Raw genomic sequence first — 12,493 nt, 5'->3', positions numbered from 1 at the left:
CTTTCCCTCATCACATTAGCTTTGTATGTCATATAATTAATGAAGAGTTTAAAGTTTATTCAGATTAATTCCATTAGAAGAACTTTAAAAACACTGAGATAAGGGTGCCTGGGTGGCTCAGTCGGTTAAGCATCCAGCTCTTGATTTTGGCTTAGGTCATGATCTGGGTCATGAGATTGAGCCCTATGTAGAGCTCCGTGCTCCAAGTTCAAGATTCTCCTTCTGCCCTTCCCCCGTCCCACTCACACTCTCTCTCAAAACAAAACAAAACAAAAGTGCTTTGAGATAAGTGGTGAGATCTTAGTTTCAAAAGTACTGATTTAGAATCAGATGTATTTCAAATGTTAAATATGAAGCTAATTAGGATAATACTTCTGAGTCAACCATAGAAATGCTGAACTGGTCATATTTTACTTGAGGTAAAGTTTCTCTTCATAGAAACATTGTTTAATTTAAGAATCATTGTAATATCTCTTTTATCCTGCACTGACAAAATTTTTACTCTTGTCAAGGTATCAGATACACACCGGACTTCAACATTCTATCATAAGACCTACCCAACCCAACTGTTTACCTCTGGACAATGCAACCCTACCTCAGAAGCTGAAGGAAGTTGGCTATTCAACACATATGGTTGGAAAATGGCACTTGGGTTTTTATAGAAAAGAATGTATGCCCACCAAGAGAGGATTTGATACCTTTTTTGGTTCCCTCTTGGGAAGTGGTGATTACTACACACACTACAAATGTGACAGTCCTGGAATGTGTGGCTATGACTTGTATGAAAATGACAATGCTGCCTGGGACTATGACAATGGCATCTACTCCACACAGATGTACACTCAAAGAGTTCAGCAAATCTTAGCTTCCCATGACCCCAGAAAGCCTATATTTTTATATATTGCCTACCAAGCTGTTCACTCACCACTGCAAGCCCCTGGCAGGTATTTTGAACACTATAGATCCATTATCAACATAAATAGGCGGAGATATGCTGCCATGCTTTCCTGCTTAGATGAAGCAATCAACAATGTGACCCTGGCTCTGAAGACATATGGTTTCTATAACAACAGCATTATCATATACTCTTCAGATAATGGTGGTCAGCCCACAGCAGGAGGAAGTAACTGGCCTCTCAGAGGTAGCAAAGGAACATACTGGGAAGGGGGCATTCGGGCTGTGGGCTTTGTGCATAGTCCACTTCTGAAAAACAAGGGAACAGTGTGTAAGGAGCTTGTGCACATCACTGACTGGTACCCCACTCTGATTTCACTGGCTGAAGGACAAATTGATGAGGACATTCAACTGGATGGCTATGATGTCTGGGAAACCATAAGTGAAGGCCTTCGTTCGCCCCGGGTCGATATTTTGCATAACATTGACCCCATTTATACCAAGGCGAAAAATGGCTCCTGGGCAGCAGGCTACGGGATCTGGAACACCGCCATCCAGTCAGCCATCAGGGTGCAGCACTGGAAACTGCTTACAGGAAACCCTGGCTACAGTGACTGGGTTCCCCCTCAGTCTTTCAGCAACCTGGGGCCCAACCGGTGGCATAACGAACGAATTACCTTGTCGACTGGCAAAAGTGTTTGGCTCTTCAACATCACAGCTGACCCATATGAGAGAGTGGACCTGTCTCACAGGTATCCTGGAATCGTGAAGCAGCTCCTACGGAGGCTGTCACAGTTCAACAAAACCGCAGTGCCTGTCAGGTACCCCCCGAAAGACCCCAGAAGTAACCCTCGGCTCAATGGAGGAGTCTGGGGACCGTGGTATAAAGAGGAATACAAAAAAAAGAAGCCAAGCAAAAAGAAGGCTGAGAAAAAGCAGAAGAAAAGCAAGACAAAGAAGAAACAGCAGAAAGCAGGTTCATTTCCAAATTGCCATTCAGGTGTTTGCCATTATCATGGATAAGTACACATTTTTTCCAAAACTGGTTAAACTTAAGTCAGTCTTAGTCTTTTAGCTGTTTTCTAGGTAAACCAGCAAATCTGGCTCAATAATATCACTGCCATTAGCACCAGACTTATTTTCATGTCATGGTCACAAGGAAAACAGGTCTATTCGATGCCAAAGGTGCTACCATTGCAAGCCACACTTGGAGAAGGATAGAGACGTTTATTCCTTTTGCTCCTTTATGAAAGTGCTCATTCAGGATTTCAGCTGTTGTGCTTCTTTCAACTGCAATCAATGAGTATGTTAATTTGATGGAAGTTACAGGGTAGCGTGATGAAAACTACTTTTGAGTAGTTTTGAGGTTGCCTCGCCTCAAAAGGCCTTGAAAAATATTTTTTCTTAGTGAATTATTGTATCTCTATCTTATGATACTTGGCTTTTCTAAATTAATTCCATTTCATGTATCACTTCCTTTCCTGTGAAAATAAGCTGTTTCCTCCCGTGTAAACAGCTTGCACCTCATTTTATCATGCATGGGGTAATGGCAAATAAGAATGTTTGAGCACACTGCCAAAACATGAATGTAACTATTTTCTAAACACTTTAACAGAATGACATTTCAACATAAAGTACATAATTTATTTTACAGAAAAAAATATTGTTTTCATAAAGTTATACAAATGACTTTTATTTTATTTTTATTTTCTATATACTGTTAGAAGTTTATTTCATGTCTTTAAGATTACCAAGCACTGTAATACTATAAATTACTGTAATACTGTGTGAATTCATAGAATAGAAAAAGAAAATTAGTCAGAAAAAAATGATAATCATCATTGTTCAACTATTATTTTGAATGTAAAAAGATGAATATATTCCTTACAAATTACTTGGAAATTCAGTGTTGTATGGGGTTTGAGAGACACCTTTATTGTTTCTATCATAAACATTTTATTTATGTGTCTTTATTATTAAAATGACTTATTTCACAGCACTAACAAATTTCGTGTGGTTTTCCTGATCCAATTTCTAGATAAAATTATATTATTCATCTTAACAAGAAAAATCTTTACAAATACGCAATTGAAGCTATGATTTTCTAACAACCATAGTAAATAATACAGATTTTGCAAATAAGAGGTGTTTCTACTTGGCTATTTCAGAGACAAAAATATTATTTTTGTTAATCTATAACATTTGTAATGATCCTCCTCTTACACAAAGTAGATATGGTGGGATGTGATTTTAAGCTCTTTATTAATGACCACAACTTTTTTTTTTAAGATTTTATTTATTTATTTGTCAGAGAGAGAGCACACAAGCATGGGGAGCTGCAGACAGAGGGAGAAGCAGACTCCGCACTGAGCAAGGAGCCCAGTGCGGAACTCAATCCCAGAACCCTGAGATCATGACCTGAGCCAAAGGCAGATGCTTAATGGACAGAGTCACCCAGGAATCCCCTTCCATATCTTTTTCCAATGAGAATAAATTAGCTCACAGTCTTCTATCTGGAAATGGCTTCACAGATGTTATTAGCTATTTGTAAGAGTACCTGCCACCTGCACATGATGCTAGGTAGACTGTGATTTAAGAGAAGTCTGTCTTGCAGGGTGCCTGGGTAGCTCAGTTGGTTAAGCAGCTGCCTTTGGCTCAGGTCATGATCCTGGGCTCCCTGCTCAGCAGGGACTCAGCATGCTTCTGCCCCTCCCCCCACTCAGGTGCTGGGCTCTCTCTGTCTCTCTCACAAATAAATAAATAAATTTTTTTTTTTTAAGTCTGTCTTGCCCTTAAGAAACTAAAGTCTAATATAATAATCATGTTAAAATATTGAACAAAAATATTTTCAAAATACTGTCAGCAAATCTCTAGCTATTTCAAGATGTCCAGGAAGGAAAATACCATACAGTTGGCTCTCACGTCCTAATCATTAAAACTATGTTAATACTGGGCATTTAGTCTCGGGTGTCTTTTTCCTAAACTATGATTCTCAGGCTGCATTTCCAGAACTGTCTGTGGCTTTTTCAAGTGTAAACTGCAATTCTTTAAAACCTCTGATCCTTTTACTAGGAGACTGAAAGAAAGTCCTGGACTGAAAAATAAGTTTTCCACTAGTTTTGTCAGAAAGTAGTTTGTGGATATAGCTATGTGTCTTGGGTGAGAAAGGATATAAAACAGTTAATTCAAATAAAAAAGCAACAAAGCAATAAATAGCAAGGCAGCAAACACTTTTGGTGCCTTTTCAGAGAAAACCACCACCCCAGGTCTGTCAAGTCTACTAAAGGAGTTGTTTCATCTATAGTTACATACTCTAACCTCACTTTTCAAAAAAATTGAGTGACTGTTAGTTTGCTTGACTGGGCCGTTTTTGAAAATCTTAAGGATAGAGAAAACACTGAGCCACTGACCGTTGAGTAAGTATACAGTAAATACACTTTAGCATTTGCTACTCCAAGGTCCATGAATTTGGCATCAGGATTAGCTTCTTAAGCATTTTATTCATAGGATTCTTGAGCACCCAAATTGTGAATTTATCAGTAGCCATCAGAATATGCTGGTAGAAATAAGCTGGCTTGCCAAAAGCAGCACATAAAATTCTTATGTCATAAGCTAATAAATTCATTATTCCCTCTTAGGGAAAATTACTTCTCAAAATTTATACATTCATTCAACAAATATTTATTAAATCCTACTATCTGTCAGGTAAAATTCTGGGTGCTTGGGATGGATCAATGAACAAAAGGATTAAAAATGTTTACCTTTGTGCTCTTGCCAAGTTAGGCAGACAATAAATAATGAACATAAGTAATAAGCAAATTATATACATAGTCCCCCACCTTAGGCACAGTTTTGCTCTCCGTGGTTTCAGTTACTCTAAGTCCACTGTAGCCCCGAAGTAGATGATCCTCCTTCTTCTGTATCTAAGGTCAATAGTAGCCGTCCCTATGCCTATGTCATTCACCTTGCTTCATTTCAACATTTCAACATTTTTCATCTCACATCATCACAAGAAGGCATATCATATCAGTACACATATCAGTACAGTAAGATATTTGAGAAAGAGAGAGACCACATTTGTGCAACTTTTATTACAGCATATTGTTATAATTATTATTTTTTATTAGTTATTGCTGTTAATCTCTTAACGTGCTTAATTTATAGATTAAGCTGTATCACAGATATGTATGTATAGGAAAAAACATAGTATATATATATAGGGTTAGGTATTACCCGCAGTTTCAGGCATCTCCTGGAGGTCTTGGGACCACTGTACATAGGTACTATATAAAGTAATACGAAAAGGAAAAAGTAGATCAGGAAAAGGGGAGGATTCATTCAACGCCAACTTTATCCACCTGTTCATTCAACATTTGTGAAGTGCCATATGCAATGATATCTGCTAGGGTCTGGTGACAAGTATCATCAGACGAAGTTCCTTCCTTCAGGTCTTGTACACTTTCCTGGGAGACATACACGAACTGAATAATCAAACCTCCTCATCTCCCCCACGCTTCTTCCCTAATTGATCTCTCTCTGCGGCACTTCTCACCCTTTAATATATTTCATGTTTTACTTACATATTTTCTTTATTCTCTGACTCTTCCCTCCAGAGTATAAGCTTCTTAAAAGTGGTTAATGTCTGCTCTGTTTACATCTGTATCACCAGTATATAAAGCAACACCTGCCTCAAAGTCAGCATTCAATATATAATTTTGAATGAATAATCACATATACTCATATGTTCAGCTATATTTGCTTCAGTTTCCATTTCCCATTTTTTTTGTTTGCTTTCCACTTCTTATATAGGGATTTCACTTTTGAAAATAGAACTCATCATCCCTAATACTTTCCCTCATAATAATAGCAATAATGTGAAATATTATTTCACATTTCTAGCACTATAAAAAAGGTAACTCTGATAATGTATGTTGTAAAAAGAGTGTTATAGCAAAAGCCAAGCAAAAGTCACACAAAATTGAGAGCCAATTTTATCTATATAATCTTTATTACCTAACAGGGCAGAATACTGTTATTCTTTTTTTTTTTTTTTTTTAAATTTTTTTTAAATTTATTTATTTGTTAGAGAGAGAGAGCAAGCACAGGCAGACAGAGTGGTAGGCAGAGGCAGAGGGAGAAGCAGGCTCCCCGCCGAGCAAGGAGCCCGATGTGGGACTCGATCCCAGGACGCTGGGATCATGACCTGAGCCGAAGGCAGCCGCTTAACCAACTGAGCCACCCAGGCGTCCCGAATACTGTTATTCTAACACTACATTGAATATCACAGAATGCATTAGCTGAAATGAGAGTTTCCAGAAAGGAGAGGTGGGGGCTTAAATTGTGAATAATTTTTTGTAGCAAGTGATAGAAGGAAAAAAACATAAATAGCAAATAAACCTCTATGTCTTCATAGAATTTTGAAGCCACATGGACTATTGCTCCTATCCTTGGGTGTTCTATTACAAACCTCTCCAGTCTGGCAGAGCAGAATTCTTCTTGGAAGATAGGTTTTTCCCTAAGCTGGTTGTAGTATCTCTATGAAGTCTGTTGACTTATTGGCTAGCTATGGCATTATTAAACCAGGACACCAAAATGTCCTTGTGAGTTAGGCAGTCACATTACTTAACCTTTCATTTCAGATCTATGACTTGACAGAAATTTCCTTTCTCTCACATTTTTCTACAATCATATACTTGGTTGATTAGCTTATGCAATTTTGTGTAAAATTAATCCCAACAATCACAAGGAGCAAGAAAACAACATAGGCTCATGAGAAATGCCTCATAGTCACTCTCTGCAGAAATTCTCTAGCTGAAAATTTTAAGTGAGGAGCATCTTATGAATCAAGTAAAATTTGTCTTTCAGAATAAAAATCCAAAAACAATTTTCAAGAAGACATATTAATCTCTCTGGAAACCATACCTTAAAGAATTAACGTTCCTTCAGCCTTGAGAGTTGTGAATGCCTGGTAGATATTTTCAACTGAACTTCTAAATCATAAACAACTATGAGAAAAAAAATTTTATAACTAAGGTTAACAAAAACAAAACCTTGATTTTTATGTAGCATCTGAAACTGTATTTTCTCATGTCACCATCACCAGACCTTCCAGAGGCTCTTTTTCAGCAAAAAAAAATGATAACATAATTCATACTCAGTCATGGAGATGCATTCTACATGTCCCACTAACATTTCTCTATTTGTAGCTTTTTGTAATTGGAGTATCAATGCCCTCTAGCACCTGGGACATAGGGAATTACAAGCATATAGCATCCACATTATCTCTCCTTTGCAGTCACACTTAATTTAGCAACAAAATATAAGGGTTCAGAGTCTATCACCCCAAAATATGCTGCCTTGGCATATTGGTTACTTTCAGTGAGTTAAAGTTAAGTTAAAAATGTCAGATGCAAAAAGGGACCTCTGACTTTTCTTTTTTTTCTGGAAAGAGGAGATAAAACTCCCATGAAAAGTGTCCTCCCTATAAAAGAGGAAGGAAGACATGCTTGTAACCAGAGAAGGGTACTGAGAGAAATCTGTACAAACTTGTTAAACTGATCCTCATCTCTCTAGTCACTATTCCACAGTTAACTACCCTACCCCAAACCCCTTTGTTTTGTCATGTTGTCACAATTTGCTACCCTTTGTCCAACCTAGTACATAGCGTTCACCTCTAGCTACTTCTTTGTGTCTTCATTTTCTAGTGAAGGTGCCCATGTACATGTAAAAATAAAATATACAGTCTTTTTATTAAACTTGTCTTTCTCGTCTTCAGGTTTTGCTCAAAGACCTAAGAGTTGACTTAGCCTTTCAAAGATTACAGTGACAGCTGCTAAGATAAGCTATTATTTCCCAGCTGGGAGAAGTGGCTGCAGTGACAGTCAGACTAGGTAAGCGGATAAGTGGAGAGATTTTTCTATTTTTTTCCTTTGGCTCCATGCCTGTGTACTTCCTAGCATCTGGGCTATAGTTGGGCTGTTTCTTTCTGTCCTCTATGGCTTCACATTTTACATATTTCGTACCTTCATTATCCATCCCTGAGTCCCATACCACTTCCTGCCACAGAACTAGGCACAGAGACACCTGTGTCCAACAGATGGAATCCAACAGATTCCTCCCCTTCTAAATTTCCCATAAAGAGATGGGTGTGTAGAGCTACCCTCATCCCCACTGGTGACAGGAAGTCCTAAGCCCCACACTTAAACCTTTAGCAGCAGAGATCATGGTAGAAGGGGAGTTGGGGGGAGGAAGAAGAAAAGTGTTTCCACAGGAATAAAGTGAGATACATCTCCCTTCAGGTTTGAGCAGCTTAGCAGCTGCAATGCCCAAAGCTTTACTTCACTTTTGGTAACTAGTTAATGCTTTCATCTCCTGTCTGCAGGAGACAGCAATAAACAAAGTATTTTCTACTGCTTTGGGTCTACCCAAAGCCCACCTTTAGGAATTCCTGTGCTTTCTCATCTAGCCTGGAGGAGAAAACAACTGAGCCTTCTAACCTTGTCTACCTACCCACAGCCCAATTTGGAGAATTCCTGAGCCTTTTCTTCCCTTGCCTCGAAGAGAAAACAAAAACCAAAAGCTCTATTTGGGTGCTTGTTCCAATCCTACCTCCTGGTCCTCAGCCATCCTTTCAACATGGCGGCTACTAGTTTCTGTTGACATCTTTCAACTCCTGTTAGTCAGCCTATGAGGTTCTCCTGTGTCTCTTCCAGCAAACCAGGTTTCAAAAAGGATCCCATCCTTCTCAGCAAAACTGATACATTTTTACTATTTATATTTCTTCATAGTTATTCTGAAAGAAACCCTGACCTTGCTGGGTTAGAGATCAGAGTCATTATTATTATTTACCCATGATGACATCATCAGTTTCCCAGAGGTGACCTCATAACAGCCCATGGTTAGGACTCCATGTCCGTCCAGGAATTGTATCACAAGAAAAGAACCCAGAGATTAGGAATTGGGGTTTTACATAGGAGCAGGATAACTTCCCCCCCACCCTCCTGAGAAAAAAAGAGAAACCTCTGCTCTGCAGGCTTTCACAATCCTTTGGAATGTAAATGAATTCTCTCAAGAAGAGAGGGGGAAGTCTGCGCCACAGAATGCAAAGCATTTGGCTGTGGAAGAGGTAAGTTTCATTACCCTTTGAATGAGAGCAGATGGTTCAAGGTCAATCTAATACCCTTTAACTTACAAGGCTTGTCCTTTCACCCAGGTGCCAGTAATGTTTTCTCTGAAAGTCCTAACTCTGCAGAACCATGAAAATATCCACTTCTTGACACAGATCAGTGGGTGCCTGTGGCTGAATGTTGGAGCAGGATTGACAGCAAACAGGTAGGAGAAAACCTTCTGGGGTGAGGGAAGAACTTTAAGACTGAACCATGGGGTCTCGGGATCAAAATGGTGAACTGCCTGCTGTTGCAGCATTAAGCCGGGGGCTGGAGGGTATTCAGAAATGGTATCACACAATACCACAGGGTTCAAGAAACTGGAGTTAGTGCGAGAATGATGACCTGAAAGAGGCCCGGAGGCTTCCTGAGAACCTGTAACACCACAGGGTGTTTCACACTGAGAGAGCTCGGGATCTGACCAGGAGGAAACAGATTTTGCCTAATGAGCAGTGGATGCAATACGAGGAGGGTAAATTCTACCTTGAACCCCATCTGAAAGAAGTTCTTTGGGAAACAGAACAGAGAGAAGAATGGGCAAAGAGAAATCATGGAGTGGAAATCTGTGGTTGCAGCTGCCCTCAGATATTTTTAAGAAGTTGGGTAAATCTGAAGTGTACAACTGAGAATTATTTGGGCTGCAAATGTACTACTTTAAATAAATGTCTATCGCAATTTAAAAAAAGTAAATTTAAAACCATGTTAATAAAAAGCTGAGTTGCGGGGATGATTTCACAACTGCACAATGTACTAAAAATTACTGAACTGTACACTTGAGGTAGGAAACTGAAGGGACCCCATGAAAGACTGCTTTTTTGCTGCCTCTATTCTTACAAGGGCCTACAACTCTACCTTACACAGGCCTTAATGTATGTCCTCCTCGTGAAGTTCAAGGAGTTACTGATTTCTTTGGAGTCTTCCAGCATGATAGGTAACATCTAAGGAGTAACTGGATGAGGTCACCACTGACTCCAGACACCTTGATGCCAAGACTCTTGGCTTCAGGGCTAAGTGACTTATGGAGGGGCACCTGAGCACTTGTCCTTGTTTTGACTAGTTCTTGGATGCTTGGGAGGACATGTACACCAGACCGCCATCCTCGGTAAAACCCCCAGACACTAAGCAAAGATGACAGTCTCTCTCTTTCCTTTCCAAGTCTCCTGGGCGCTCGGTCTGAATCTGCACTCTCTCTATATCATCAATAAACTCTCCTCTCATGTCCTCTTGGCTTCCGTTCGATTTCTATACTTCAGGAAGCCAAGGACCCTCTTGGCTGGTCCTGTGGGACCCCCCCTCTGTGTCCTTGGACCTGACCTGCCTACATCACACTTACAATGGGCAAATTGTGTAAAATGTAAGTTATTCCTCAATAAAGCTTTTAAATATAAGCCATAGATTGGGAAGATTATTTATAACAACTATAACTTAACAAAAGATCAGTTTCCAGGTTATATAAGGAACTCCTACAAATCAATAAAAAAAAAAGAAATAAAGTTCCCTCACAAAAGACGACACACCCAAATGGCCAATAAATATTTGAAAATGTGCTCAAAATCTTTAGGTATTAGGGAAATGCAAATTAAAGTCATAATACTATACCATTACACCCCCACCAGAAAGGCTAAAACAAAAAAGACAAAATAAGTGTTAGCAAATATCTTGAACAACTTGGTGAGGTTGTTCATGGGTGTGTAAATTGGTGTAACTGTGTTAGAAACTTTGGTCTATCAATGAAAGTTGAACATAAATATCCCTCTGACCCAGAAATATCACTCCTGGGTATATACCCAAGAGAATGTGTGTGTGTGTGTGTGTGTGTGTGTGTGTGTGTGTGTGTGTGTGTGTGTTTTCACCAGAAGTCATACAAAAGGATATAGCATGATTCATACTAGGTCAACACTGAAAAACACCCAAATGGGTCCATCAACTATAGAATGAATAAATAAATTATGGTATACTCACAAAAAGAAAACACTTCTGTTCTTCTACTCTCACCAACACTTCTGATACCACATATGTGGGATTTTCCACACCAAGAAGTACCCCAATTCTTGGTGGACACTAACTAGGTATCCTCCAATTTAACTCAATTCTGACACAAACTGCCTGGAGTTAGCACAGATCCCACAGGTTAAGTGCTCAGTCCAACAAGACTGCCCTTCCCCTGCTTCTGACTCCAATCACAAGTCTATGCCTCCCATACTTCTGACTGGTGGCAAACAATAAATCAGGAATTCCCAAGACTCCCTCTTAAGGTTTGATCATTTACTAGACTAGCTCACAGAACTCAGAAAAAGAGTTTACTTACTAGAGTATTGGTTTACTATAAAAGCAAACAATTCAGGAACAGCCTGACAGAAAAGATACATAGGATAAAGTGTGGGGAAGAGCACAAAACTTGCAGCTCTCCCCAGGTGTGCCTTATCTCCAAACACCTTCATGTGTTCAGCATCTCAGAAGCTCTCTGAATCCCTTAGGTTAGGGTTTTTTTAATATAGGCTTTATTACATAAACATGGTGGATTAAATCATTGGCCATTAGTGATTAACTAAACTTTGAGTCCCTCACTTCTCCCCAGAGGTCAGGAGATGGGGCTGAAAGTTCCACTAATAATGTTGGGTGTCCTGGCAACGAGCCCTAATCCCTAGGGACTTTCCAAACGTTACCTCATTAACATATTAACTTAAATTTAGGTGTTGTTGAAAGGAACCTATTATGAACAAAAAATGATGCTCTTTTCACCTTATGGCTCTAGAACTATTTCAGAAGCCAGGAACAAGAACCAATATTATAACAATGTTCCTGTGGCTCTTATCACTTTGGAAAACATAATGGTTTGAGGAGCTTCGTTCAGAAGCTTGGAGGAAGACCAAAACACTTTTCTTATTATATCACAATATCACATCCATACTGTGGAACGTTATTTCATAGAGAGAGAGGCGTGTGCAGGAATCACCACAAGTGGAGCATTGGGGTTCTATGAATTATCTCGGTGCTGCTTATGGGAGTACGTTCATTTTTTTACAAATTTATTAAGCTACTCATTTTTGGTTTGTGTACTTTATTTTTGTTATGGTTCACACCAACCGCACCACTACCAGAGTTCATTGTATATGTAGAGTCTATAATATATGTCTACTCTGCATGTGTGTGTGTGTGTGTGTGTGTCATATATATATATATAATAGGTGTGTAAAATAGGCATGTCTACTGTGTACCTACCCTATGACACAGCAATATCTACTCCCAGATATTTGCCCGAACCTGGTGATAAAACTAATAGGTAACTAGCAGAATATTTTACACACTATGGTATACAATTAACCTTGAACACAGAACAAAAAAAGGCCTAAAAGAGTCACCTAATATTTTAATCATGTTTTTTACCACGTTAACCAGCATTCAGAAATCAGTGGGAACTAAATAAATATCAC

General features: G+C 39.1%; 1 protein-coding gene across 1 annotated transcript in view; it reads left to right on the top strand.

The window, feature by feature from the left end:
• ARSJ (arylsulfatase family member J) overlaps window positions 1-1,917 on the top strand; it is a gene marked incomplete at both ends in the record, with an annotated part of 85,532 nt that extends 83,615 nt beyond the window's left edge. Inside the window, one exon of the mRNA XM_080797627.1 lies at window positions 513-1,917. Within this exon, the coding sequence (XP_080653753.1) occupies window positions 513-1,917 (1,405 nt within the window). The remainder of the gene's footprint in view (window positions 1-512) is intronic.
• Between the last annotated feature and the right edge of the window lie 10,576 nt (window positions 1,918-12,493).

Source organism: Martes martes (genome assembly GCF_963455335.1).
Source record: "Martes martes genome assembly, chromosome: 2".
Classification (NCBI taxonomy): Eukaryota; Metazoa; Chordata; class Mammalia; order Carnivora; family Mustelidae; genus Martes; species Martes martes.
Note: the sequence above shows the minus strand (reverse complement) of the source record. Positions and strands in the feature narration are given on the sequence as shown.